Raw genomic sequence first — 25,872 nt, 5'->3', positions numbered from 1 at the left:
AATAGTGTATACACTACCAGTCAGGTGGTGTATACACGATTAACTGATGGCCAAGGCAACGCCCAATCACATCATCAGGTTGCACTGTGTGAATTGTAACCATGTAATCTAAATTCCATCTTGTTATGAACTAAAAGTGAAAAGTGTGGAAAGAAGCCCAAAAAACAACCACCAAGGATTTGGAATAAAAGTTGTTAAAATGTTGTCTGGTATGAAACTACAGCTGGACTGGAGATCTCACAGCAGAATAGTAAATCTCGCCACATTTCTGATTTAAGCTGAAGACAGGAAACTGTGACAGAGCACTTTCGGGTGGATTTTTCCTTAAGCAATCCAAATACAGAATCCTGCATTTGTGGCAACTTTTTCTTTTTGGCACTGCATGCATTTTGCTCTTCATGAAGCACTTTCTTGCACCCATTCTGGGTGACATTAAGATGGATTTTGCATTATATCTTTCCAGATGGGAAATGTTACAGATAATAGCTGGCGGGACTGCAAGCACAGGGAGCGGTCTCTAATAGATTTCCTAGCCCTGCGATACATACAGCTATTGCTATGTCTAGTAAGCCTAATGCATTGTATACGAGTATCTCAGAATCATTTACTTCTCAAAATGAATGCATATGAAGTTGTGTAAACTATACCACACTCTGATAATGCAAAACTACTTGCGTGTAATTGGTTGGTTTCCATTTTCTCAGCACAGCAAAGCTTCATTATCCAAGTGTGTAAGTGGGAATCTATCAGCATATTCTGGTTTTACATTGCATGCACACAGGAGTGAGCCAGGCCGGAGGGTGAAATTGTGAGAGGCTGGATAAGTAGGATGTGGTTCAGATGAGGAGCAGGTCTGCGAGGCGAGGGCTGGGCGGGTGGGTGCTGACAGTAGTGATTCGGCTGGCCTTCCTAAGCATGTCAGAGGCTTTGTTGAGGCAGGGATATTTACTCATCCCTGAGAAAGCAGAGACGGCTGACCCTGCACACTCTCCCTGCCCGCCTGTCCTCCTATCTGCGCGTGTGTGTAATGCGATGTTCTATGTTTGAAGCGTGTGTGCGAACGTGATGGTTTGTCATGTGCAAGTGAGCGAAGGTAACGGAGCCTGTTTGCGCATAAATGTTTATATTACTATGAAATGTGTGCATGCATGTGTGTATGACAGGCTCGCTTAACGAAGGAGCAGCGGTGGGGGAGCGCGCTGCTGTCCAGACATCAGTCCCTGGAGGAGGAGTTTGAGCGGGCCAAGGCTGCTGTTGAGGTAAGCAGAGTTCTCTTTAGTACATCTGTCAGCAAAGAGGCTCATCCGCCGCTGACTTCTACTAAGACTTAACAGGAAGGTTGGATGTTCAGTTTCCATCAGCTAAACTGTTTCGTGCATGCACCCTTCCTGGCAAACACCCTCTTTTTCTGTGCGAGTTTCAGGAACGGGCACGAGTTAGAGAGACGGACAGCTTACTGGAATCCAGCCCTACTCATCGAAACAACATTCCTTATTCCAGCTTGAGCTTATCTTTGTAATTCACTAAGAAATGCAAAGAAAAAAACAAGCTGTGAAAAATCGTACTTATTAAACAGTGAATCCCAAGGAACTTAAACACTGTTCTTCTGTAGTTTAGCACGACCCCTGATCAGCTGGGTAAAAGTAATTTTCTCTGTTATCAACATGATAATACTCCTCCTGCTTTTTTAAGGGAAAATCTTTTGAGTTTAAAGAATTGCAATAAAGGTTCTGTGGGCATTAAGCCATGAGAACTGTCTTCAATATCACATTTCAACCATCATTGCCCATGTATTCAATTCAGTTCAATTCAATTTTATTTATACAGTGCCAAATCAAATAAGGGCGCTTTATATTGTACAGTAGATCGTACAATAATGGATTCAGAGAAAGCCCAACTATCATATGACCCCCTATGAGCAAGCACTTTGGCGACAGTGGGAAGGAAAAACTCCCTTTGAACAGGAAGAAACCTCCAGCAGAACCAGGCTCAGGGAGGGGCGGGGCCATCTGCTGTGATTGGTTGGGGTGAGAGAAGGAAGACAGGATAAAGACATGCTGTGGAAGAGAGACAGAGGTTAATAACAGATATGATTCAATGCAGAGAGGTCTGTTAACACATAGTGAGTGAGAAAGGTGACTGGAAAGGAAAAACTCAATGCATCATGGGAATCCCCGGCAGCCTACGTCTATTGCAGCATAACTAAGGGAGGATTCAGGGTCACCTGGTCCAGCCCTAACTATATGCTTTAGCAAAAAGGAAAGTTTGAAGCCTAATCTTGAAAGTAGAGATAGTGTCTGTGTCACAGTACGGCTGTGTGCAGGCAAAGGAAGGACCCAAACGCAAACTTGTAGAGACAAAGGTAAACTCAAAAAACACAGCTTTATTGCTGGTGTAGGGGGACAATACAAACAATACAAAACTAAACTGGGAAACTGAAGCACAAGGCACCACAGGGAAAATCACACAGCTATGAGGGAGGACGCAACGCTGACAAAGAGAAACACGGGGCTTAAATACACAGAGCGATAACGAGGGGGAATGAGCCACAGGAGGAGAGCACAGCTGGGAGTAATAACGCAGGACAGACAAGGGAAGCAAAACTAGAAACATTAACATAGGACAGACTGTGAAAGTAAAACAGGAAACACACGGACTGAACTCAAAACATGAAAACTTAACAGCAACTGAGACAGAACATAGGGACCTGAAACATGGGACAGAAAGGCAAAGTAGACACAACATGAACATAACAACGCCCACAGGGAAAGATCAAAACAGAACACAGAAGCACAGGACCTCTTTCAAAATAAAATAGGAAACAATGAAACACTGACATGACTACATGAACTTGACAACATAAGAAACAGACATGAAACACATAAAGGATAAGGGAGACTTAACACAAGGGTTGAAAACACAAGGGGAATATAATAAATAAATGAACATAGAAAATTTAATGAGCTTAAACATACACTATAAACATCAAAATGAACTAAAACTCAAAACGCTGGGTCATAAGACCCAGGATCGTGACAGTCTGTCTCCTGAATCCAAACTGGAAGCTGGTTCCACAGAAGAGGGGCCTGAAAACTGAAGGCTCTGCCTCCCATTCTACTTTTAAATACTCTAGGAACAACAAGTAGGCCTGCAGAGCGAGAGCGAAGTGCTCTAATAGGGTGATATGGTACTACAAGGTCATTAAGATAAGATGGGGCCTGATTATTTAAGACCTTGTATGTGAGGAGCAGGATTTTGAATTCTGGATTTAACAGGAAGCCAATACAGGAGAAATCTGCTCTCTCTTTCTAGTCCCTGTCAGGACGCTTGCTGCAGCATTTTGGATTAGCTGAAGGCTTTTCAGGGAGTTTTTAGGACTTCCTGATAATAATGAATTACAGTCGTCCAGCCTGGAAGTAATAAATGCATGAACTAGTTTTTCAGCGTCACTCTGAGACAGGATATTTCTAACTTTAGAGATGTTGCACAAATGGAAGAAAGCAGTCTTACATATTTGTTTAATATGTGCGTTGAAGGACATGTCCTGGTCAAAAATGACTCCAAGGTTCCTCACAGTGTTACTGGAGGCCAAGGTAATGCCATCCAGAGTAAGAATCTGCTTAGATACCATATTTCTAGGCTTTTCAGGGCCGAGTACAATAACCTCAGTTTGATCTGAATTAAGAAGCAGAAAGTTAGCGGCCATCCAGGTCTTTATGTCTTTAAGACATTCCTGCAGTTTAACTCATTGGTGTGTGTTATCTGGCTTCATGGACAGATAGAGCTGGGTGTCATCTGCATAGCAGTGTAAATGTATGCTATGTCTTCTAATGATGCTGCCTAAGGGAAGCATGTATAATGTAAACAGAATTGGTCCTAGCACTGAACCCTGTGGAACTCCATAATTAACCTCAGTGTGTGAAGAGGACTCTCCATTTACATGCACAAACTGGAGTCTATTAGATAGATATGATACAAACCACTGCAGTGCAGTACCTGTAATACCTACAGCATGTTCTAATCGCTCTAATAGGATATTATGGTCGACAGTATCGAACGCTGTACTGAGGTCTAGCAGGACAAGCACAGAGATGAGTCCACTGTCAGAGGCCATAAGAAGATCATTTGTAACCTTCACTAAAGCTGTTTCTGTGCTGTGATGAGCTCTGAAACCTGACTGAAACTCTTCAAATAAGCCTCTGCAGATGATCTGTTAGCTGTTTGACAACTACTCTTTCAAGGATGTTTGATATAAAGGAAGGTTGGAGATTGGCCTATAATTAGCTAAGACTGCTGGGTCTAGAGATGCTTTTTGAGTAAAGGTTTAACTACAGCCAGCTTGAAGGCCTGTGGTACATAGCCGATCATTAGAGATAGGTTGATCATATTTAAGATCGAAGCATTAATTAATGGCAGGACTTCTTTGAGCAGTTTTGTAGGAATGGGGTCTAAAAGACACGTTGATGGTTTGGAGGAAGTAATTATTGAAGTTAACTCAGAAAGATCAATTGGAGAAAAAGAGTCTAACTTAATATCAATGGTACTAAGAGTAGCTGTAGATAATATTACATCTGTGGGATGATTACTGGTAATTTTTCCTCTAATGATAAAAATGTTATTTGTGAAGAAGTTCATGAAGTCATTACTAGTTAACGTTAAAGGGATGGTTGGCTCAACAGAGCTCTGACTGTTTGTCAGCCTGGCTACAGAGCTGAAGAGAAACCTGGGGTTGTTCTTATTTTCTTCAATCAGTGATGAATAGTAAGATGTTCACTCATGATGGCTCGTGCAATGTGAATTTCTACCTGAAGCCCCATGGAGCTGATTTCCATTTGATTTCTTCAGCTCTTTTTTAATCTCTTTGTGAAATGATCACTATTGTGCTTCCTACAACGTAATCGGCCTGTGGTGCCAACTGACACAACAGTGTGTGTAAAATCCACAGAGGAGAGTTCATGAGTGGGCTGACCGAGAAAAATATTCACGACTCTGAGCGAGCTTGCAAACGGACGGTAAACAAACCGGACATTTTGCCTGATGTCACAGGATAAGTTACAGTAATTAGAGACATTATTGGAGAGCGCACAGTCGAGTGAAAAAAGAATTTATGCATTTTTTAAATAAAACACGACACATTAAACTATGTCGTTATTTATTTAACAAAAGTGAAAGAAGCAGCGTGTAAAGCACAGCCGTATACTTCCAGTTCTGAGGTTGTATTTTTCAAATCAGCTAAGAAGAGACTAATTTTCTTGTCCTGTCGGGGTCACCGTGAAACATGAAACACTGCTTACTCGCTTCTGTTTTGTTCCTAAAGTACTGTTGTCACTTTTCAAATTCTTTGCCCACCAAGTTACTATTTGACCCAACGATTACACGAACAACAACAAAGATTTCCCTGTAAATGTTTGTTCTTTCACTTTTCAAACAGGTTTATTTTTGAAACGTTACAGCATAGTCACTAGGTACAAATAAACCAAAAACACTGACTTTCTAAACTGGACATAGGATAACAGACATAACCACGAAGGTTGTGTTTCTGTAATAAAGTCATTTTACCGCTCAGCAGACGTCTGAAAATGGGAGTAAGCCCTGCACTGCTGAAGGTTACAATAGACTGCTGCACACCGAGCTACGTGCAATGATCAATAAATAACAGAAGTGAGAGGAGCAGCAGCAGTAAGGGAGTAGAGCCGCCCGTTCGGGGGATTCCATCCCAAATTTGACGATGACGTAACATTTCATATTAGCGAAAAGCTGCATCCACCCAAACACCTGTACAGGTTCTGGTCGTCCGGTGGCAGATAAATGATGAGATTTAGAAATTCTCCTTCTGAGAACGGCGTATCGATTCGTAACAGTATCTCACAGCCTTGATCGAGAAGCCTGAGTGCTGGCCTTCATTTGATGCGAGCTGTCAGCCATTTTGGCTTCGCTTGCCAATGCCAAAGACCTTAATCGCATAATTTCAATTTAAGCAGCTGTGCATATGCATGCTCTTTCATACTTACAAAGACACGGCGGTAGAGACAGCACAGAGAGAACATTAAATCAGCACAGCGTCTTTCTTCCAATTCATTCAATTAGACGAAGCAGCCAAATGTAAGAAAATTAGGACCCGGGGAGGATTCGTGGAATTAGCCGTCTAAATAAGATTCATTTTACGAAGCTGGCACTTATGGGAACCTGTAAGCTTATGCCTTTAGTGCCTTTGCACATAAAATCTGTGGAAAAGGGAGGATAAAGTGGCAGCGGTCCAAGACTACTAACTATACAGGGGAGATATATTTAAAGTATGCACAGTGCATGTCACACGAGGACGCCGTAAATTACTTTGAGCTGATGACAATGTAATGCTTTCATTAAACAGAGAAGCCCTGAAATTGCTGCAGGCTAAATTGTGACTTTGGGAAACAGCGTTTTGGCTGAGGGGCATAGGAAAAGGTCCCACAGTGGTGATAAAAATGAGACGAAGGTGACTGCGCACCCTCCCGTTTGATTAAAACGCAGCGGCTTCAATTTTATCTGACAGAATATTAGTCTGAGGCAGTCTTGGTTTAAGTTGCCTTTGTTGCGGCAATGTAGTTGCCGACAAGTTAGAGATGCAGCCCTGCGATCAAAAGGTCAGCAGTTTTAATCCACAGTCCTCCTGGGGAAAATTAGGATGGGGAAAGTAAATGAGTAATGCCTCCACTACTCTCAACAATCTCCATCTCTGTGCCCTCCAGCAGTCCACAAAATTGCAAATGTTGGAGCTGTAAAATTTTCAGCGTGAGAATGAAGACGCACAAAGCATCTCCTAAAAAAGTATAAATGTACCTGCATTGAAGAAAAATGATATTTATATATTTGATGAGTGGTGAATGCAGCATGAATGGAAACTTTCAAAATGTGGAGTGCAAAAAGTGAGCCTTTGTGCTTTGAAACAACACTTTGGGTCACTGAAAAATGAGCTGGTGAAAGTTCCTTCCAGTGTGAAGGTTTTCAGGAACCCAGGTTCTGTGTTTACATGCAGACTTGTCATGTGTAAAAAACATTAGCATGGCCCTGTTTATTTGTAGGCTTCCTATATGTAGGCCAGTATTTGTACACATTCAGGGCTATATCGCCACATTAGACATGCTCTCAACAGCTATTTTTTAAAATTGAAAGCAGAAAAAAGTATTTGTAGCCTAACATGGAAACATAAGTGAAAAATAAAGAAAATCCATTAAATAAACTATAAGCTATAGTGCAGTATGTAAGATGCTGTCCCTTTATCTACTTTGATCCCACAAAAAGCTTCATTTGGCTGTTAATTAAACTTTCTATGTACTTTAATGAAATATGTATTTGATCCCCGATCAAGGGGGCGAGCTCTTGATGGCGAGCACAGAGGGAGCGAGGGAACACGAGGGAGCGACGGTGCAGATGTGATGGGCTGGGGAAACATGAACATAATGAAGCGAAACACAATGAGAGAAACAAGAACTCACACAATTAAATAAACACAGTTGGCAAGGACACAATAACCAAAAGCTAAACAGAATAAGCAACCGAGGCACTACAGAGTCAACCGTAGAATAACAAAGTAGACTAACATCATACAAAATGACAAAAACCATGAGAAAACTCAAAACACTTAAAACAAAAGACCCAGAACCGTGACAATAATGTGTTACCAAGTGGTGGCTGTGGTCCCAGTTATCTTCAAACTTGTGTAGTTTTGGGCTGATCCTCCACCTTCCTCATCATCATCCTTGTGTGGAGCTCCAGAACGAAGGCGACTGTTTTTTTATTGCTTCCATTTCTAGATGATCCCACCAACAGTTGTTACGTCTCCCGATGGTCTTGTAGCCCACTCCAGCCTTGTGTGCTGTACATGCATAATGACTTCAGATCAAGTTGATTACCTGTAATCTGCATGAAACATGGGCTCACAGGCCTGGTATCACTGGCAGCCAGAATTCCAGCTGGATTCAATGGGATCAAGTGCTTATTTCACTCAGTGACATTCAAATCCATTTATAACTTTTATCTAATGCATTTTTTCTACATTTTAGATTGTTATTCTCTCTGTCACTATTAAAATAAAACTACCATAAAACATTGCAGCTGCGTATTTCGTCAGCAGCTATCAAATAATATACTGCAGTGTCTACTACAGTGAGGAAGAATACAATAAGGAAGTAGGTCCTGAAGGTCACATCTTCACTACTATAATAAAAGAAGCAAACTTTGTTGCTACTCCGGCTCAACCTAGAGTAAGGATCTTTCATTTCAGTTTGTTTGAAATCAGCCACAAACCTTTACATGAAAAAGCCCTCACTGAAGTAGATCTATGTGCTGTTATCAAAGACATCCATGCAGAAGGTCTGCCAAAATGCACTGGTAGCACTTTGTCCACAGCAGTGCATTTTACTCGTCTCTGAGTGACATTATCGGGACTCTAGCTTCCTATTTTTGTCTCGCTGACCAAGGACTTGGCCTACGCAGCACAGAAGTGGGTGGCTCATTAACATTAAAAGGCCAGGCCAGTCCTGCTCCGGAGATGAGAAGAGTCCTTTTTTCTGGAGTCTGCTGCTGTGTCACTGGTAAATAATGAGACTTTTTGTGATGCAGGCCGCCTGGGCAAAGTGGATAAGTAACCCTGTTCAAGTACTTGTTTTCTTCCAAAGACTGTGTTTCAAGGTAACAGTTCAAACTGACATCCTGTTAGGCCAGTTATCATCGCAAATTTCAACATCACAAGGAACAAAACAAAATAACATTCATTTATGGATTATTAGCATTTTTTCAGTTAGCGAAAAGCAGGAAATATTCACTTTAGTGTGATGAAGGTTGGTCTGATGGTTGCCAAAAGCTTTAAAGCCTGTGGGTCTCCATTCCCTCTGCACCTGGTGATAAAGTCGTTTGTATAAATGCAGACATGAGCGAGATCTGAACTCATCCATAAGACAAAGTTTCATGTTGCTGTTTGAATGCTAACTATGCTGGTTTACACACACAACTCCCGTGAGTGTGCATCTCTACCTTTATATTAAGTCTATAAGTCCACCTGTGTTTACAGTAACGATAATGCTCTATGCAAAAGGGCATTTCATTTATTATAAATAATTATGGCTCTGTTTTTCCTATCAGGCCTAAGATAAATATATTGCACCTTTCGTTTTTTAGCTGACTTATCGAGAATTTTCATTACAAATTACCTTCTCAGCCGCGTCCATTTATTTTCACTGCATTCATCACCTCAGCCCGTTTGAGTAGCACGCATTAATTGGACTCTAAAGGCAAAACATAAGTATAGTTTTTCCAAAAGTAGGCGACACAAACAGCGATGTGCAAGCTCTGTAGAGGCTGCTATGATTATTGCTGTTGTTAATAATGTATTCATGAAGTAACTAATGAAACCCCACCTCATTTACAAGCAGCGGCGACATGTTTGGTTGTGGGAAGCTCTCTGTCTCTTTCACGTAACACTTCATCAGAGCTGCTGAAATTAGAGTCGCAGCCGTGGCCTCACTCCAGTCGTACGCAGGATATAATTACCTTGCTGTGTCTTTGCCTTGTTCCTCATAATTAAACTGCCAATGCCAGCGTTGAAAACATCCGTCACAGCATTATGAAGAAATATGAATTTCTTGTCATTTCACAACATGCATGTGTATTTACTCGATTTTAATTCTCCGAGCAATTTACTGAGCGGTACCGCAAGCAGTTTACCGTCTACGACTTGGAAACATTGAGATGATGGGTAGGTAACAGGGCCAATGCAGGCCCTGCGATAAAAATAATGAAAAAACATTAAAGCCGTAGTATTTAAATTACCACAATGACTGCAGCCTGCCATAAAAATCTATTATAAGAACATGAAGATGAACACTGCCGGAAGCCAGGAGGAAATGATGCTGTGCAGGGAATCAGGATTCGGGACTAACAACTGGAAGTATGGATCATATGAGCGCAATATTGTGGATTTTTAATTTATTTTAAGTAAATGGTAGTTTCTTAATCTTATACTGATTTTAGGGGTAAAAACTGTATTTTAGCATTTTATTATTAGTATTAAGGAAGAGGGTCGGAGTCATTGTTAACCTTCAGCAGTGTATTTTTACACACTTTGTAACTGCAGATAGCACTGATAGTGGTGTAAACAAGCGAGCTGCTGGGCATCTTTTCTCCGTTATGTTCTGTAACACAGGAAACATCCTGACACCAAGATGAATAATACAAGCCTGTAATAACAGCCAATCATTAAGCCAGTCAGACTCAGCCGATGTGAATGCAAGACTAACGTGTGCTGGTTACTTTCAGCAAGACATTTTAAGGACTTCCTGCTATGATACTCGCAGTTCTCACACTGGATCACGCTGGTCACACTTTGTATATCAGTTCGATTTATTGCATAAATGCTTGCTTAAACTTAGAGTACAATGTGTGAAGGAGAGATGAGAAACACCTTATTATTTACATGTGGAGTTCAGATTTGGGCCCAGACTGTCAAGTCAGGGCTGTGTGCAGGCAGGAGTGGTGGTAAGGAGGACCCAAAGTGCAGACGCTCAGAGGCAAGAGCGTACTTCAAAACAGCTTTAATGCTAAACTCAAAAAGTACCAAAACTGAGAATCCAAAATAAACACGGCCGGACGGACAGACAGACGAGAGTAGGTCACGACCAGGACGGAAGAAAACACAGGCATCCTAACACAGAGAGATTTATTAGCTCAGCTGTTTAACCCTCTCGAGGCGGGCGTCGCCGATTTGCAACAGTTAAAAACTAACAACCTGATTACCCCACATACATATTTTATGAGTTTGCTGTACTCAGAAGTACCACTGCAGGACTTGGTTGTGCATTAGCAACAAAAAGTTTAATTTGAGCCTGAGAGGGTTAATAGAGGGTGTACTGCAGTATTTAAGAGGGACCAGAGAAAAAAGGTACTTGGTGTTGTAGGGATTTGGTGGTTTCAGCCCAGATGATACTCTTCTGTTGCACCACACACACCAGCAAAAACAAAAATGCTAAACAAAATAATGTGGTGCAGCGACACAGGGCTATGACACAAACTCACATGTTTCTAAATGTAAACAGCTACTCGACCTCCAAATTTCTGCTTCAAACACCGACTCTCTGATGCCATGCTTCCTGATGGAGCCGACAGCGAAGGCTCCCCTCGATGCAATTTGTGTGCAAGTCAGCAGTCTGCAATTACCTGCCATCTTTCACCATGAGGGGCCGCACCGTGGCCTTGATGTCAGTCAAAAGGATCATTTCATGTGGAGATCTGAGACCTTTGACACAAACACATGTGTCCTTATAGCAGGTCTCTCTGACCCTGCTTGCTTCTACAGTGTCTCACACACGCATGTACTGTGTGCGACGCTGTCATGTTGTCATGATGACTATAAAGGACTGAATAAGTCAGAGGAAGCTGCTCTGCTCTGTTTGGCTTCCTGTTCTTTGCTCTGCTTCTGACAGGAAGGCGGTCACAAATCATGAAATAAACCAGCTGGAAAGAAAAAAGTGGCCATGCAGAGTATTCGCGTTTTGCATGAAAGGCAGTCATGTCATTAAGTAAATCTGTAGCGACAGGCATGTACGTGAAGAGAAATGGGACCGCACACCAAAAACTGCCCCATCATGTTTACTGTGTACATAAATAGGACAGGAACTTGTAAGCCGTATGGCTGCACACCACACAACTGTGCATCCAAAACTTACATTCCCAAATTCCCAGTTATTTCCAGACAGGACTTACAACATCCTGCTGATATCCCAGCTGCACATGAGACTTACCACACAAATGGTGTGAGAAATAACACAACACTGCAAACTGTTACACCCCGTTTAGCGACACTGCAGTCAATTTACCTGTGACACGCACTGCAAACAATTCGGGTCTCAGTACAGCTGGGAAGCAGCGCTATGCATGACCTGTAATCTGGAATATAAAGGGAAGTGGCACAATCAAATAAACAAAAAACAAAGAAGGAGGTTAGTCCGCCCTTACACAACTCACTCACAATCAATACCCGCCTTCACGGCTGGACGAACTAACCAAAACAAAATTCCAAATCAATCAAAAGAACGAACAAAAAAGGACAGCAGAGACAGCACAGCTGAACAACACAAACAACATTATGGAATAAAATATTACCCAATAAAATATCAATTTTGTGAAACCATTCAAAGTCAAAGCTAAAACACACACTCAATATACCTACAATATTGATCCGTCTCCCTGCGCGCAGTCGATCGAGGGCTTGATCAATTCTTCTATTAAAACTCGTGGTCACACTACAAAAGTCCAGCGACACGCATTAAAAACGGGCACCTACAATAACAAATTATCCAAACAAAATGGCAAAAGTCTCTTACCGACAGTATGCCCACTCGCACCCGAGTGAATTAATCACTCTTCTGTTTTTTCCACAGAAGAGTGCTGACCTCACCCCACACACCCACTACCTTTTCATAGCTCTTCAGCCAATCACCTGGCAGAGAGCAACAAACTGCCAGGTGACACGTGTTACAATCGGTTTTCTTAAAGCCTCTTTGAAGTGTTTATAGGTCTGCTACCATAATAAATAAACACAATTCAACAGTTTCCTTATCATTAGTAGTCTTGCCGTTAATTACATTACAGTAAGCTGTCGTATTCAAGGGTTATTGCAAAACAACACAAACTCTGGTTGATTAAACTAATTGATGGCAAACAAACATGTATTTAAAAGGTTCCCAGTACAGGCTTTGATTTCCTGTCAGAAGAAATGTTAGAAAATGCTCCAGGAAGCAAACTCCCACATTACACTGACAGCCTTCGGTCTGCTGATTGAAGGGTGCAAATATCATCCTGATAGAGTTCCTTAAGTCCAACTCTGTCAAGGAAAGGTGAACATTTTGTGTGTTTCTGATCGTCTTAGAAAGAACAGACCAAGCTTAAAATATGCAAATTATTGAACGGCAGAAACAGTACTTCAGGTTTAGCTGCTGTTTTGAAGAATTAACCGATTCTGTTGAAAGAAGGTGCCAGCCGCGTGTTTCATTCTGGTCGGGTCTTCATCCATTTCCTGCAGCTGCATTTCCAGCATAAAGCATTTTTCCTCTAAACTCTGCCTTGACATGCAGATGTGATGAGTCATCAGGAGTGTGAGGTCTGTACATTACAGCACGGAAATAGGCAGACGTGACATTTCCAACAGTAGGGTGATTGCAAATTGCAAGAGCTAACTATTCACTCATTTCCCCCCTGTCACCTTCCACTCCTTCCTTCCTGTTTTCTTGAACTGTGTCCTCTCTCTCTCTCTCTGATGTGTGCAGTCAGATACCGAGTTCTGGGATAAGATGCAGGCAGAGTGGGAAGAGCTGGCTCGGCGAAACTGGCTGACGGAAAACGAGCAGGCACAGATTCCCTCCACTGTGTCTCCGTACGAGAAGGTCACTATCATTAAAATGTTACTCTCAGCGCGCACGCAGATTCGTCCTGATGACAGTGATGCAGGAATATGCAGAACTGCGTGTGCGCCTAGAGTGAAAGTGTGCAGTATGTTTACATCTGACATCTATAAAAACCTGAAACCAAATATAGTTTTATCAGCCTTTGTAGATCAACATTTAAAATATCTGAGCTATTTATTGTCTTCCACGTTGATTTAGTGTCCAATTCTGTATTTATCCATGTGTGACTGTCAGAATTTATGCAGCCATAAAATGAACCTGTGCTAATATTCTCACAATGCGCATGAGGGAAGATTTATGATTAGTAAGTGGCCTTGAAGTCTCAAAGTGATGAATGAGTGAGCAACGGAGGGATTTTAGGAACAGGCGTGATTAATGGAGGCTTGTCACCCTGAGGTTAACGGTTAACGGTTAACGGTAACTTTAAGGTTACTGTAATGCACCGAGCTTTGTGGATCCAGAACTTTTATATATGTGAATGGGTTTTAAAAATGAGGAATGACGTGTAAACTAGTGTTAAACGACTCCGTGTTGAATGTGAAGCCTTTGGTCTCAGTCACACATACCTGGTAAGCACTGGTATCCATGCAAAGATGAGTATTCCTCTAGTGGTTGCCAGTAGTTACTGGAGGTCGCTTGCCGTCGCTGTGAAACTGATTCTTAAAGACCAGCCAGTGATGCCATCACTACCAGTTACTATACTGTCGCTTAGCATTAGCTGATAACAGTGGTCACCTCCAGTTTGTGTGGAAGATACCTAATTGTCTGCAAGCACTGGCTAACTACTGGCTAAGTGATTGTGAACCTGTGACGTGTAACCTGTCAAACTTTCAAGTTTCACTAGCTAGGAGGCCAATTAGGGAGTCTATGCAGACAAGTGGCTTCTTCCATGTAAGCTCCAGGCGACCGTGGCAACCTGCTAGTGACCAAAGAATTTAAATAGAAGTTTCCAGCAACATAGCCAACACCCATTAGCCAGGTTGTTGGGGAATATGGATTTTTTTTCACCTAGAGTCAGCTGCCGGGTGAATGCTGTGCCACAAAGGGATGAGGTGGTCTCTAGGTCTGTTTGACCGATTCCCTATTGTGTATGAGAAGAGTGACAATATGAAAACCCAAGAGTGAAACAGCGAGTAAAGCTAAAGCTGCTTATTTTATTGAAAGCAGCACAGATAATTAAAGTCTAAGAGTCTAAAAATATGCCATTCTGAAGAAGAAACATACAAAAAAAAAAAGTAATAATTTAGTTGTATTTATCTTTCTGGTTCACGCCAGACTGATCAACACTACTTGTTAATGTGTTGTGATGCAATGTAACAACGCCTGCACACTGACCTGCATGTTTACCGCATCACAATGACGTTTTCCCGAGTTTCAGAGGACATGAGCACATGTCTGAGCATCACCCACCAGCTGACCTTCTTATGCCAGGAAATCATGTGAGATCAGACTTGTGGGCTTTCTGTATTGATCCCAGCGTAGCGCTCGTTCTTAAGGAAAAATCTGTTTCAAAGTCATCGTGCTCAAAAGCACGCAACACACCAGGGTAATCACAGTTTGAAAATGCAAAGTTTAACATTTAAAGAGAGCAGACAAACCCTGGGGAGCTCAGTCCAGGTTTGATGTGAAGGAGAAAAGATCAATTCCTGCTCCTGCAGTTTTGCTTAAATATACAACTGCACAGGACACTTGGTTTGCAATGGAATAATAGAAGAGTGAAACTGACGTTGCCACTGTGCTTGTTTTTATCTTTTCTTCTTGCTGATAGGGTTACTACTTCCACACAGATAATCCTTATAAGGACTTGCCTAATGCATTCGAAGAGGGACTGAAGAAATCCCGAGAGGGAGACTTGCCAAACGCTGTGCTTTTGCTTGAAGCAGCTGTCCTACAGGACCCTCACGATTCAGAGGTGAATTCTGCTAATATACACATGCACAGAGCTGTCAACACACACTGTTTACCCAGTCAAGTCAGTAGCAGAGCTATTCATATTTACAGACATTTGTACACTTTTAGAGTACAAATGGCCGATAAAACTGCAGCCTTACGCCGGCTAACTGGACTGGATCACTGAGGCTTTCATTGCAAAGCTATGGCTAAATCCTCCCCTGCTACAGAGGAAGAATGCCTCACTGACCAGCTGATTTGGTAGGCAGCACCCACAGGCTCAATGCTGATTGCCTGTAGAGGTCAGGGGATTTTTTCCCTTTTAAAAATAGTTGTTTACTGTAGCAAAAAAATACTCAACTTGCACTTGATGAGAATTTCCATTTGCCCAGTGAGATGAACAATAGCTCATTCTCCTTTTTGTATTCCTCCCATTTCAATGGAGTGACCTCTTTGCGAGCTGAAAGAGCAAAGCCTTCATTCAAAGTACTTCGGAATCCCCTGGAATATACAGAAATGTGCCAGTTATTCCGAGGAGAGGATTATCCCACGGTATATGGAACTAATACGATTCCAAATTTCCTTGTAGGGCACGTAGCGGCTTATTGGCCGACTGCGAAGACCTCTGAATCATTCAGAAATCATTTGGCGCCTGGTTTCAAAGAGCTGAACAAAAAAAGCATGTAGAGAGATTAGAACAGGTTATTAAATGTGCCCTTACACACACATCATACAGTGGGACTAATCTCATAATCTGGATTGGATTTCAGGTTCGTTATATCATTGTCTGGCCTCTTGTGTTGATGAAGGCCCTAATTCAAGTCAGTGTCGTCCCTCTAACACATAAACATATTCCAATTAAAGAGGACAGCAAGTCATTTAAAGCTGTGGGATAATGATCTGCTCAGCTGAGCAGCAGAAGGGGATGATAATCAGCTGCTTTGGGCAACGATGAGACAACCCCCAAAACAGGAATGCTTTTTTTCCTTCTTGTTTTCACTAGTTTTGCATTTGGCTAGGGTCAGTGTTACTACTGGTAGCATGAGGTAATACCTGGACCCTACAGAGGTTGGTAGTAACTCCTCCAGGAAGGCTCATCAGTACGTACCATTGCAAGGAGGTTATCTGTGTCTACCAGCACAGCCTCGAGAGAATGGGGGAGATTGGGGTGTGCCAAGTTACACAGGAAATGGGCAGAAAATGAGGGGCAAGAGGACTTCTGGAGAGATGAATCCAAATTTGAAATATTTGGTTCAAAGTGTTGACAGTATGTATGGAGGAGCAGCCCTGAGTGTCTACAGCCAACTTTTAAACACGGTGGAGGCACAATCGTGGATGCAGTTACCTTCACATTTCGATCCACTGTATATCATCTATAAAGCATCTGATTGGCAGGGGCTTCATGTTTCAGCATGACAGCGATGCCAAACACGATGCCAAACAATGCAGTAAATGCATACCTGGATAGGTCCCATCGCGGTTACACACAAAAGAAACTATATTTATTATTAAAGTATGCTCTTTTTCAGTTTTACTACATAATATCTGATGGTGCCTGAGGACAATAGTCCAAATAAAACACTGTCAGTCTTAATCATCACTGCATATACCCCAGTTGTACTTCCTTAAAATTAGCTGGAGCTATGGATGTCTTAACTCACAGTAGCCAGACAACAGCCGTGGCAGCATAGGCTGTACACTGTTTCCACCGTGTGTTTTTTACTCTTTGTTCTTTACCTGTTTGTATTGTTTTGATGCAGGCCTGGCAAGTCCTGGGGACCACCCAGGCTGAAAATGAGAACGAGCAGGCAGCGATTGTCTCCCTCCAGAGGTAATGACAAACAACTGCAAATGGTAAATGGCCTGCATTTGTATAGCGCTTTTCTAGTCCGTAAGGACCCCAAAGCGCTTCACACTACATTCAGTCATTCACCCATTCACACACACATTCACACACTGGTGATGGCAGCTACATTGTAGCCACAGCCACCCTGGGGCGCACTGACAGAGGCGAGGCTGCCGGACACTGGCGCCACCGGGCCCTCTGACCACCACCAGTAGGCAACTGCATTCAGTTCCCATTTAAAATCAAAAAACGCTCGCAGACATTGGAGTCAGTCAGCTGTTGCTGCTTGGGAACACCATATGTTTGCACAAGTGGGACACTGTGGAAATATCATGTGAAAAGATGAAGCCCAGCACGTGAAATTTGCCTGCGAGGTTTCACTGAACTGTTTAACAGCAGTAGGTTCAGCGAGAACAAAACCAAGTCATAACTATATGCCGATGTTAAAACAGTATTATAAGAAGAACACCATCACAGTTTTGTTCAGTTATCCTTAGATGGAGATGGGAAGAGCAGGCTCTGGGAGTTTTATTCTTAAAACAGAGACACCCCACATGGATGGTGATAGCACAGAGCACGTTTATGAGCAGAAGCCTCAATGGGAGGTGGCCCACTTTCATTCAAACTGGTGAAGCCGGAAATGACACCTTTCTGGGAATGTGAGTGCTGACAACAGAAAACACAAGAGATTCAGCAGAAAGTGTTCTTCCTTCAGATATGGTCCATTTTTCAGAAGAAAGAAACAAGACTAGGAAAATGTGATCGCTGTTAGACGTGGATTACAAACGGTGTCCGCTGTCATGCAGAATATCTTAGTTGGCCTGAGATTCCTGCGGTCCAGCAGAGTCCTACACGCTCCTTCTGTGGTTTGAATGTCTGTGTTATGTAATGGCTCCATCTGCGAAGGCTCTTTTTGTATGAAGTGAGATTAAATGTTTTTAGCTTGTGGTTACAGTGGCATCGTTTCAGATTCACAACACTGCTGTATTCTCTTTTTTATCTGTTTGTGGAATAATGTCATATGCTTAACTTTGTTTTGCCATGTTTATGCTTTAATTCAGAAAATGTCTTCTTTGATACAAAGGCTACACCTACAGTACTGCTATTTGAAATAAAGCAATTAAGATGTGATCGAAGGGCAGACTTTAAGCTATGACTCGAAAACCGTATCACATTAACTGTTTTTTTATGCAAAGTCCATTTTCAGACAGGTGACTGAAAGGTGGGTTTTTGACGAGGTGAGACCCGTTCCCTTGTTATTCGATGACAAATTAAGCAGATGAAAGATCTGATTCCAATTGTTTACCTTCTGTTTAGTAGCTGTTTGCTGGAAACTGCCAAAAAGATGAGACGTTATATGTAAAGTTCATCATTAGGCTGGAAAACAAAATAAACATAGAAAGGCCAGTTCATGCCTTACTCTAAGAAAATCACAGAGGGCCTGGAAGAGCACAAAGTAGAGCAGAATTGTTGATGCAAATGATGCAAAGAGAAAAGCACGCCAAACCAGAGAAATGAAGCAAACCACATCGTCCGTCAAACACAGTGGAGGCTGTGCTATGGCACGGGCATGTGTGGGTCACAACTGTTTATTGATGGTGTGACTGCTGATAGAGGTAACAGGATGCACTGTGAAGTGTACAAGGCTATACCCTCTGCTAAATGGTGCTAAACTGATCAGAAAGGATTTCACAGTGCACACCAATAATAAGAAGCATACTGCACATAGCAAGGCAAACATGGCCGACTCAGTCACCGGCTTTCAACCAACAGATCGTGCTCTTTAGTTACTGAAGAGAAAACTGGATACAGAGAGATCCCAAAAAGTAACAACAGTAGGAGGCTGAAGGCCTGGCAGATCATCTCAAGGGCGGAAACACAGCATTTGGTGATGTCCATGAACAGTTGTCGAGGTACAGGCCGTCAAAATCTGCAAATTGTGTCTGACGGTCTAATTATTTTTAAGCCTATAAAAATGGGGGACTAAGTATAAAGATGTCTATAATTCCTAAACAGTTTCGTATTTTTGTTAAACGCCTTGAAGTCAAGTCTGCACTTTGATCACACCTTAATTGTTCGATTAAAATCCACTATGTACGGAGGCAAACAATGCAACACTGTGTGAGTATTTATGGGCCTAACTTTATATGCAGTGAACGTCAGTGTCCTGAACCAGGGTTTACGTCATTTGCAGTGGGACTGAAATAATTTGGTTTGTGCGAGATTAGGATGGTTTTAAGGAAGCTGGCACATCAACTGTAGCAAATCTGGCTAAAAAATTATCTTGTTGAAAGCTAAATCTCGTTTTGGCCTCCCCTTTAGTCTTTCAACTAATCCAAGTCGTTCATCCAACACTGTTCTGTTCTTCTTCCCTTTTCAATTATGAAGTGCCAGCACAGTGGCAAGCGTCCACGTGATATAACCGGTGATATAACTTCAGCAATTACTACAAACATACTTTCCGTCTCTGGAACAACCACCCATGCCGTTTTGCCTAAGTGCAAAGCTAATTCAAATCATCAGCTGTGGGTAGCATGCAAACACGACTCTCTGCAGCAGAGACGGAGCAGGAGAAGTGTTGCTCGTTCGCTCTGGCCCAGAAATCATTAGCCTTGGCCTGATGTTCCTCTGCTTTGGCCTGTCCCAATTAATGCTTGTCAAATCTAGATTTCTCTTTGAAGTGAACACCTTACTTGATTTCTCTTCTCCCGTGAACGAATCGTGTCTCCATCCAGGTGTTTGGAGCTCCACCCAAACAACCTTATAGCCCTCTTGGCTCTGGCAGTGAGCCTGACCAACACTGGTATGCGCCATGATGCCTGTGAGGCCCTCCTCCGCTGGCTGAGACACAATCCCAAGTACAAGCATCTTGTCAAAGGCAAGACTCATCTAACGGGATCTCCAAACTCCCAGCGCAGGATGTCTCATGCTCCCAACCTGGGCAGACATGAAAGGTAGAGTATTTAAACTCTTTAGACCTAATTAAAAGGATCACTACAGCATAAGAAAACCTGCAGTCTCTTGTTTGCCACTTTATTAAAGATGGACGGATGTCTCGTATGTTGGCTTTGTACACATATCAGAGGCTGCAGCAAGTCAAAGGTGTTGTTGATGAAGTGGAAAGCAACATGTAGCTGTGCAGGTTTCTTAAACTTGTAGCTGTTAACAATTACTAAACCAAGTTTAAGACATTTCACTTTAAAATCTGGTCCTGGGTGTTTGTTTTGTACACTAATACACTGATTATTTAACAATAATTGGCTATTATTTTGCTATCTGTCTGTTTTCTTCCACCTCTCTAATTCAGAGTCACAAGGAGAAGGGTTATCTCAACTATTATAAGCTACAACCCGGACAGGTTGGTGTGTGTTTAAAGGGCTAACAGAGAGAGACAGACAAGCATTCACACCTGCAATGCTAACCACAACACATACCTTCAGGACAGGCATGTGGACGTTAACCTGCAAGGAAAGGAGGGTGTTGGTACTAGCAGTTAACATTAGCCACACATCAGTTTTTCCTTCTATTTATAACATTATAACATACTGAATTTGTGTGTTTTTTTTAATTCAACAATAAATATCACGTGCTGGGAATATTTTTAATTCTAGCAAATATGAATGACAAAATCCTTCTTCCACAGATTCCTGGTTCCTTCTTTCCTAATAGCAATTGTTGCCACAGCTGACGATGCTGTGGCAGACGGGCAGTTTGACGTGTGCTTACACTCCGTTGCAACATTATAGCAGACGGCTTCATTCATTTGGCTGGCTTATCTTTATTATTGGGATTGTTCGTGTCTCTAATATAAAATATATGCACAGCCAAAAAAATAAAAGGAAGACACTGAAACTGTCAATAGGAAACAAACAATCATGCTAGATATCTATACTGACATGGACTGGGTAATGAAAGGATGCTGAGATGGTGCTCAGAGTGGGCCCCAAGAGTAGCTGACAACAAAGGGGCGTGCTCCTGATGAGGTAACTGATGGCGTCCTGGAGGAGCTCCTCCCAGATCTGGACCAGACTATCGCTGAGCTCCTGGACAGTTGGAGTTGCAGCCTGGCGGCTTCGGATAGACAGAAACAGAAAGTTTCAGATGTGTTTTATTGGATTTGACTTCTGTTGTTAAAACTGGTAAAATTACGATTCCAGGATTTGTTAATACTCTTGTATATGTACTTGTGAAATGTAGTACTGGTGACACTGGTAGTGGCAGTAATACTGGTGAGATGGTAGACGGAGGGTTACAGTACATGTGTGGACCTTGTTAAATTACTTTGTTAAGTGCGTGCTGTCTGCAATATTTTAAGTCGTATAATTGAGGTTGTTTGGTATATCTGATCTGAAAGACCTAATTCCACTCCCGAGGTAAAGTAGCGCTTTATCAAATCATTAATCGTCTAGTCAGTGTGAAGAGACACAGTTACAGCCCAATTACTGCGGTCTCCCCTCTAGTCCACGGAATAACATCCCTTTAAATTTTTGCTGCTCACCTCATCCCTCATTTTCTATCCCTTCCTTTTATCGCTCTGCTAAGGCTCGCGTCACAGTTTTCAGATACATGCACTGCTAAATATTAGACCACAGCTTCACTCATGTTTACAAACATCAGTGAACATGTTTACAAACTGTTTACAAACAGAAATTCATTCTTTCCATACGACCGGCCTGGTTTCCAGTTTTCCTCTCTGTACCGCCCCCATCATTCCCCCGGCTGCCTCTCATCATGTTACGCTGTGAATAAAAGTCCAGTGCACATCATGGCCCTGCAGTCTTATGCGTGCTTACTCAGCAGCCTTAAGTCACACTAATCCTTATCTCAATTTTGTGTGTGTGTGTCCACAGCTCCCTGCTACCAGAGGTCAAGGAGCTCTACCTGGAAGCAGTTCAGCAGAACTCTGACAGCATCGACCCAGATTTGCAGACGGGCCTCGGGGTGCTTTACAACCTCAGCGGAGAGTTTAACAAAGCCGTGGAGGCCTTCAACACGGCTTTGTCAGTGCGGCCCGAGGTAGACACACAGCCCTACGCACTACACACAGGGGCACGGTTTAATATGCATGGTTCTCCAAAAAGATGACTTTAGGCTGACACTTTACCATATACCAGTCAACAACTTAGCAGCTTTGTTAGTTAGGCTCTACTTATCAAGTATAGTTTTTAAAAGAGAGAAGGGAAATAAGTGATAATCCAAACACGGCTCATAACACATGAACAGCTGGCACTGCATTAATGCACCAATGTCAACGGCTTTCATACAACAGTGGATCGGTTGCTCACATATTACATCCATGTTACAGCACAACAGTGGGTTTTCTGTTGTCGTGGTGTTACGGCCCTAGCAGGGCCTCCTCCTGAAGATGCCTGTGTGGGCGTGTCCCACCACCTCTTCTGCCTGAGGTGCCACCTTTCCCTTTTACACAGCTGACTCGCGTCAGTAATCAAGGAGATTTAAGCCCAGGGAAAGGTGAGCTCTGGGCCAGAGTGCCAGTAGTGTGGTTACAGCTTGTGAGCTGAGTGCTTGTTGTGTTTGCAGCTAGTGAGCTGCTCTTTCTTTTTGGCTTACGTTTTACTTTATTGATAAGGTATGTAATTTAGACTTAGACTTTAGACTTAGTGGTCTTAGTGTTTCAGAAACTGCTGATCTGCTTTCACACACAATCATCATCTCTCAGGTTTAGAAAGAATGATTCAAAAAAAGAGAAACTTGGTGAAAATCCTTCCTTGGTGTCAGCGGTCAGTCAAAAATAGCTTCCAGCTGATAGGAAGCCAACAGTAACTCAAATATGGCACCAGTTACCACAGTGGGTGAGCAGGCGATCGTATGGCCCTTTCATGCATGTCTTCCCTGTCTTTCTCTGCTTTCCTGTCTAGTTCCATTATTGTAATCAAATAAAGGCAAATGCCAAAAAAATAACCAGTTATTACAGGCAGTGTATAAAAAGAGCATCTCTGAGTGCACAGTGCAGCAGCAGAAGACCACACTGTCTGCCCCGCCTGCTTAAAACAGGAAACTGAGGCTACAGTTTACATGGATAATACAAGACTGGAAAAATGTTGCTTGATTCAATGAGTCTCATATTCTGCAGCAACAATCGCTTCATCCGGCTTCGCATCAATAGTTCAGGCTGTTGGTGTTAGAGTGGTGCTGGGTACAGTATCTGGAGAAGCGGCCCCTTTTGTGCGCCACGGACCAGTTTAATGTCGGACCATATTTTCACGGGCCGGCCTTTAAGGTGTGGCGGATAAATACAACAAAATAAAATGATACAACCGAGACAAAAACTGTGGCGCTTTGTAAATATAATAATAAAAGCGAATTCACTGTGTAATTGTGTAACTTTATTAGCAGCGTCCCCCTGAACAACAGCGAGAGTAACATCCCCCTCTCTGTTACTATGGTAACGCGTAAACGTTTCTTTCAAAATAAGACGCACAACTTCAACACGGGAAAGACCCAGGGAACTGAAAACTGAAACCTCAAGCCTCGCAGCCCGGTATCAAACGAGCGGTCCGTGGCCCGGGGGTTGGGGACCGCTGATCTAGCGCACTTTGGGCCTCTTAGTACCGACCGGTCAGTATTTAAACACCACAGCCGACCTGAGTATTGTTGCTGAACGTGTCCATCCCTCTGCTGACAGCAGAATAGCACACTACGTCCCATGGATCAGATCAAACTGGTTTCTTGAACATGACACTGAAGTCTCTGTACGGCCACCACAGTCACCAGATCCCAGTCCAGCAGAGCATCTCTGGGATGTGGTGGAACGCAGATAAATCTGCAGCAGCTGTGTGTGTTGGTTGTGTGTGTGTGTTATTATCGTGCTGATGTGAACCCTTCAGGAATGTTTCCTGTGAGCGTGTGCTGTGCTTTCTAATACTGTACATACTGTAAGAGCCAGACTTCCAAACACACGCAGCAGACACGAAGCCCCAAAGCATAGCGAGGATGAGCCACGATATCAAGGGAGAGCTTGTGCAAACAGATGCAGTGAGGCACAGCAAACTGTCACAGCAATATGCGAACTGTCGCGCTGCCAAATCTGGCCTGGTGAACTCCTGACTGGCACACATATGCTCTCACTTGTGATCCAGCACAACGGTTGAGCAAGACGCAATCCGCACACACATACACAAAAACACACATAATTACGCAGAGAGCTAAAAATAATCTCAGATGCATGCATATTCACTCCACTAGAACACAGAGGCATGCGACAGATAAAATGGACACGCACGCAAATACAACCAAGAACTTTTCTACCATTTCTCTGTATGCAAATGAGCTCCATCCTCCCAGCACTGTCCCAGGCCGGCATGAATATTACTCACTGTTAAATCCAGCCTCCCGCATTTGACTTGGTAATATCAGGTCCCCTGCTGGAAAAATAGCTCTGAACACAAAGGGAGATAATTATACCCCAGTGCTGGGCTTAGCCAGAGATGAAGGATCCCTGTAACAGACCATGACCTCTGTATGTGCCTGTCTACCTGCAGGTGGGAAACAACAGCAAGGACATCCTTTGTGATATAACTCAGCTATCCTTAAATTACCCTTCTTGAGTTACTTTTAACCAGGGGAGATGTTACAATGCTCCAAAACAGCCCCTTGTTATTTAGGTCTCTAAAGAAAGACTGCTTTGTCACGCTGTCACTGCAGATGGAAGGCCATGTGATGCGCAGCAGCCCAGATTATCCAAGTCCTAATTAGTCCATCTATTGTATTAAAGACACTGCAAGCTGATTTTTAGGTCCTTCAAAGGTGGACAGCGTTTAAGCCTTGAATAATTAAATAATAATTGAAGCGATGTCGCTGATGAGTTTTAAATTGCACTAAATGACTGAATGCAAGTCTTGAGTATGTTGGTTATTTAGGCTGGCAGCATCTGACACCACACTGAGCTGTACCAAACCTTCACTACCTGACATTTCCTATTCCTCAATCAACCGATGACTCGCACTCTTGTGCAGGACTACTTGTTGTGGAACCGCCTCGGGGCCACGCTGGCGAATGGAGATCGAAGCGAGGAGGCGGTGGAGGCTTACACAAGAGCCCTGGAGCTGCAGCCGGGGTTTATCCGGTCCCGCTACAACCTGGGCATCAGCTGTATTAACCTGGGGGCACACAGGTGAGTGATCTGTGAGTGGGATAGCATTTCTATTCTTTTTGCGTAATGCAGTGGAGTAGAATTAATAAGCATAACAGCCAAAGTGTAGGTCAGAAAGGGCAGCAGTTGAAGTAAGACAATGCACAGAGTTAATATGTGAGTTTTCATAAATGCCAAATAAAAGCATGACATCTTCACACTGAGAAGGCTGCAGACGATATTGGCTCAAAAATCAAAATGTGGCTGATTAATTTCCTGTTGATAGATTTATTATTGCAGCTCGAATCTAAATTGCAAAATGTGTGACTTGGTGCACAAGATCTCTTCTTATGAATCATTTATCTCGTGTGGTGAGTGGAATACTGTCTGCACATATCAATTCTGCTCATGATACCAATCATATGCATTCATATGAGTTTTAATATGTACCTGCCAGACAACACCCAAAAGGCAAATGCTTATCCACAAACAGAAAATATTCAGATTGAAGCTACTATCAGCGTAGAAATACAAGCAGCAGCACACAACCAGAAATCTGACATGAGCAGACATCAAGACATATCCAAACTCAGCCAGTTACACTCAGA

At 42.7% G+C, this 25,872-nt stretch overlaps 1 protein-coding gene across 6 annotated transcripts in view; it reads left to right on the top strand.

Annotated features, from left to right (window-relative positions):
* pex5la (peroxisomal biogenesis factor 5-like a) overlaps positions 1-25,872 on the top strand; it is a 124,885-nt gene that overhangs the window by 92,216 nt on the left and 6,797 nt on the right. For all 6 annotated transcript variants that reach the window (XM_082522917.1, XM_082522918.1, XM_082522916.1 and 3 more), the window contains 7 exons: positions 1,164-1,259; positions 13,299-13,415; positions 15,205-15,348; positions 17,087-17,157; positions 19,908-20,126; positions 22,023-22,188; positions 25,149-25,306. In XM_082522917.1, the coding sequence (XP_082379043.1) occupies positions 1,164-1,259; positions 13,299-13,415; positions 15,205-15,348; positions 17,087-17,157; positions 19,908-20,126; positions 22,023-22,188; positions 25,149-25,306 (971 nt within the window). The remainder of the gene's footprint in view (positions 1-1,163; positions 1,260-13,298; positions 13,416-15,204; positions 15,349-17,086; positions 17,158-19,907; positions 20,127-22,022; positions 22,189-25,148; positions 25,307-25,872) is intronic.

This window comes from Aulonocara stuartgranti (genome assembly GCF_965226115.1).
Source record: "Aulonocara stuartgranti genome assembly, chromosome: 23".
NCBI lineage: Eukaryota > Metazoa > Chordata > Actinopteri > Cichliformes > Cichlidae > Aulonocara > Aulonocara stuartgranti.
This window is presented reverse-complemented; position numbering and strand designations above follow the sequence as displayed.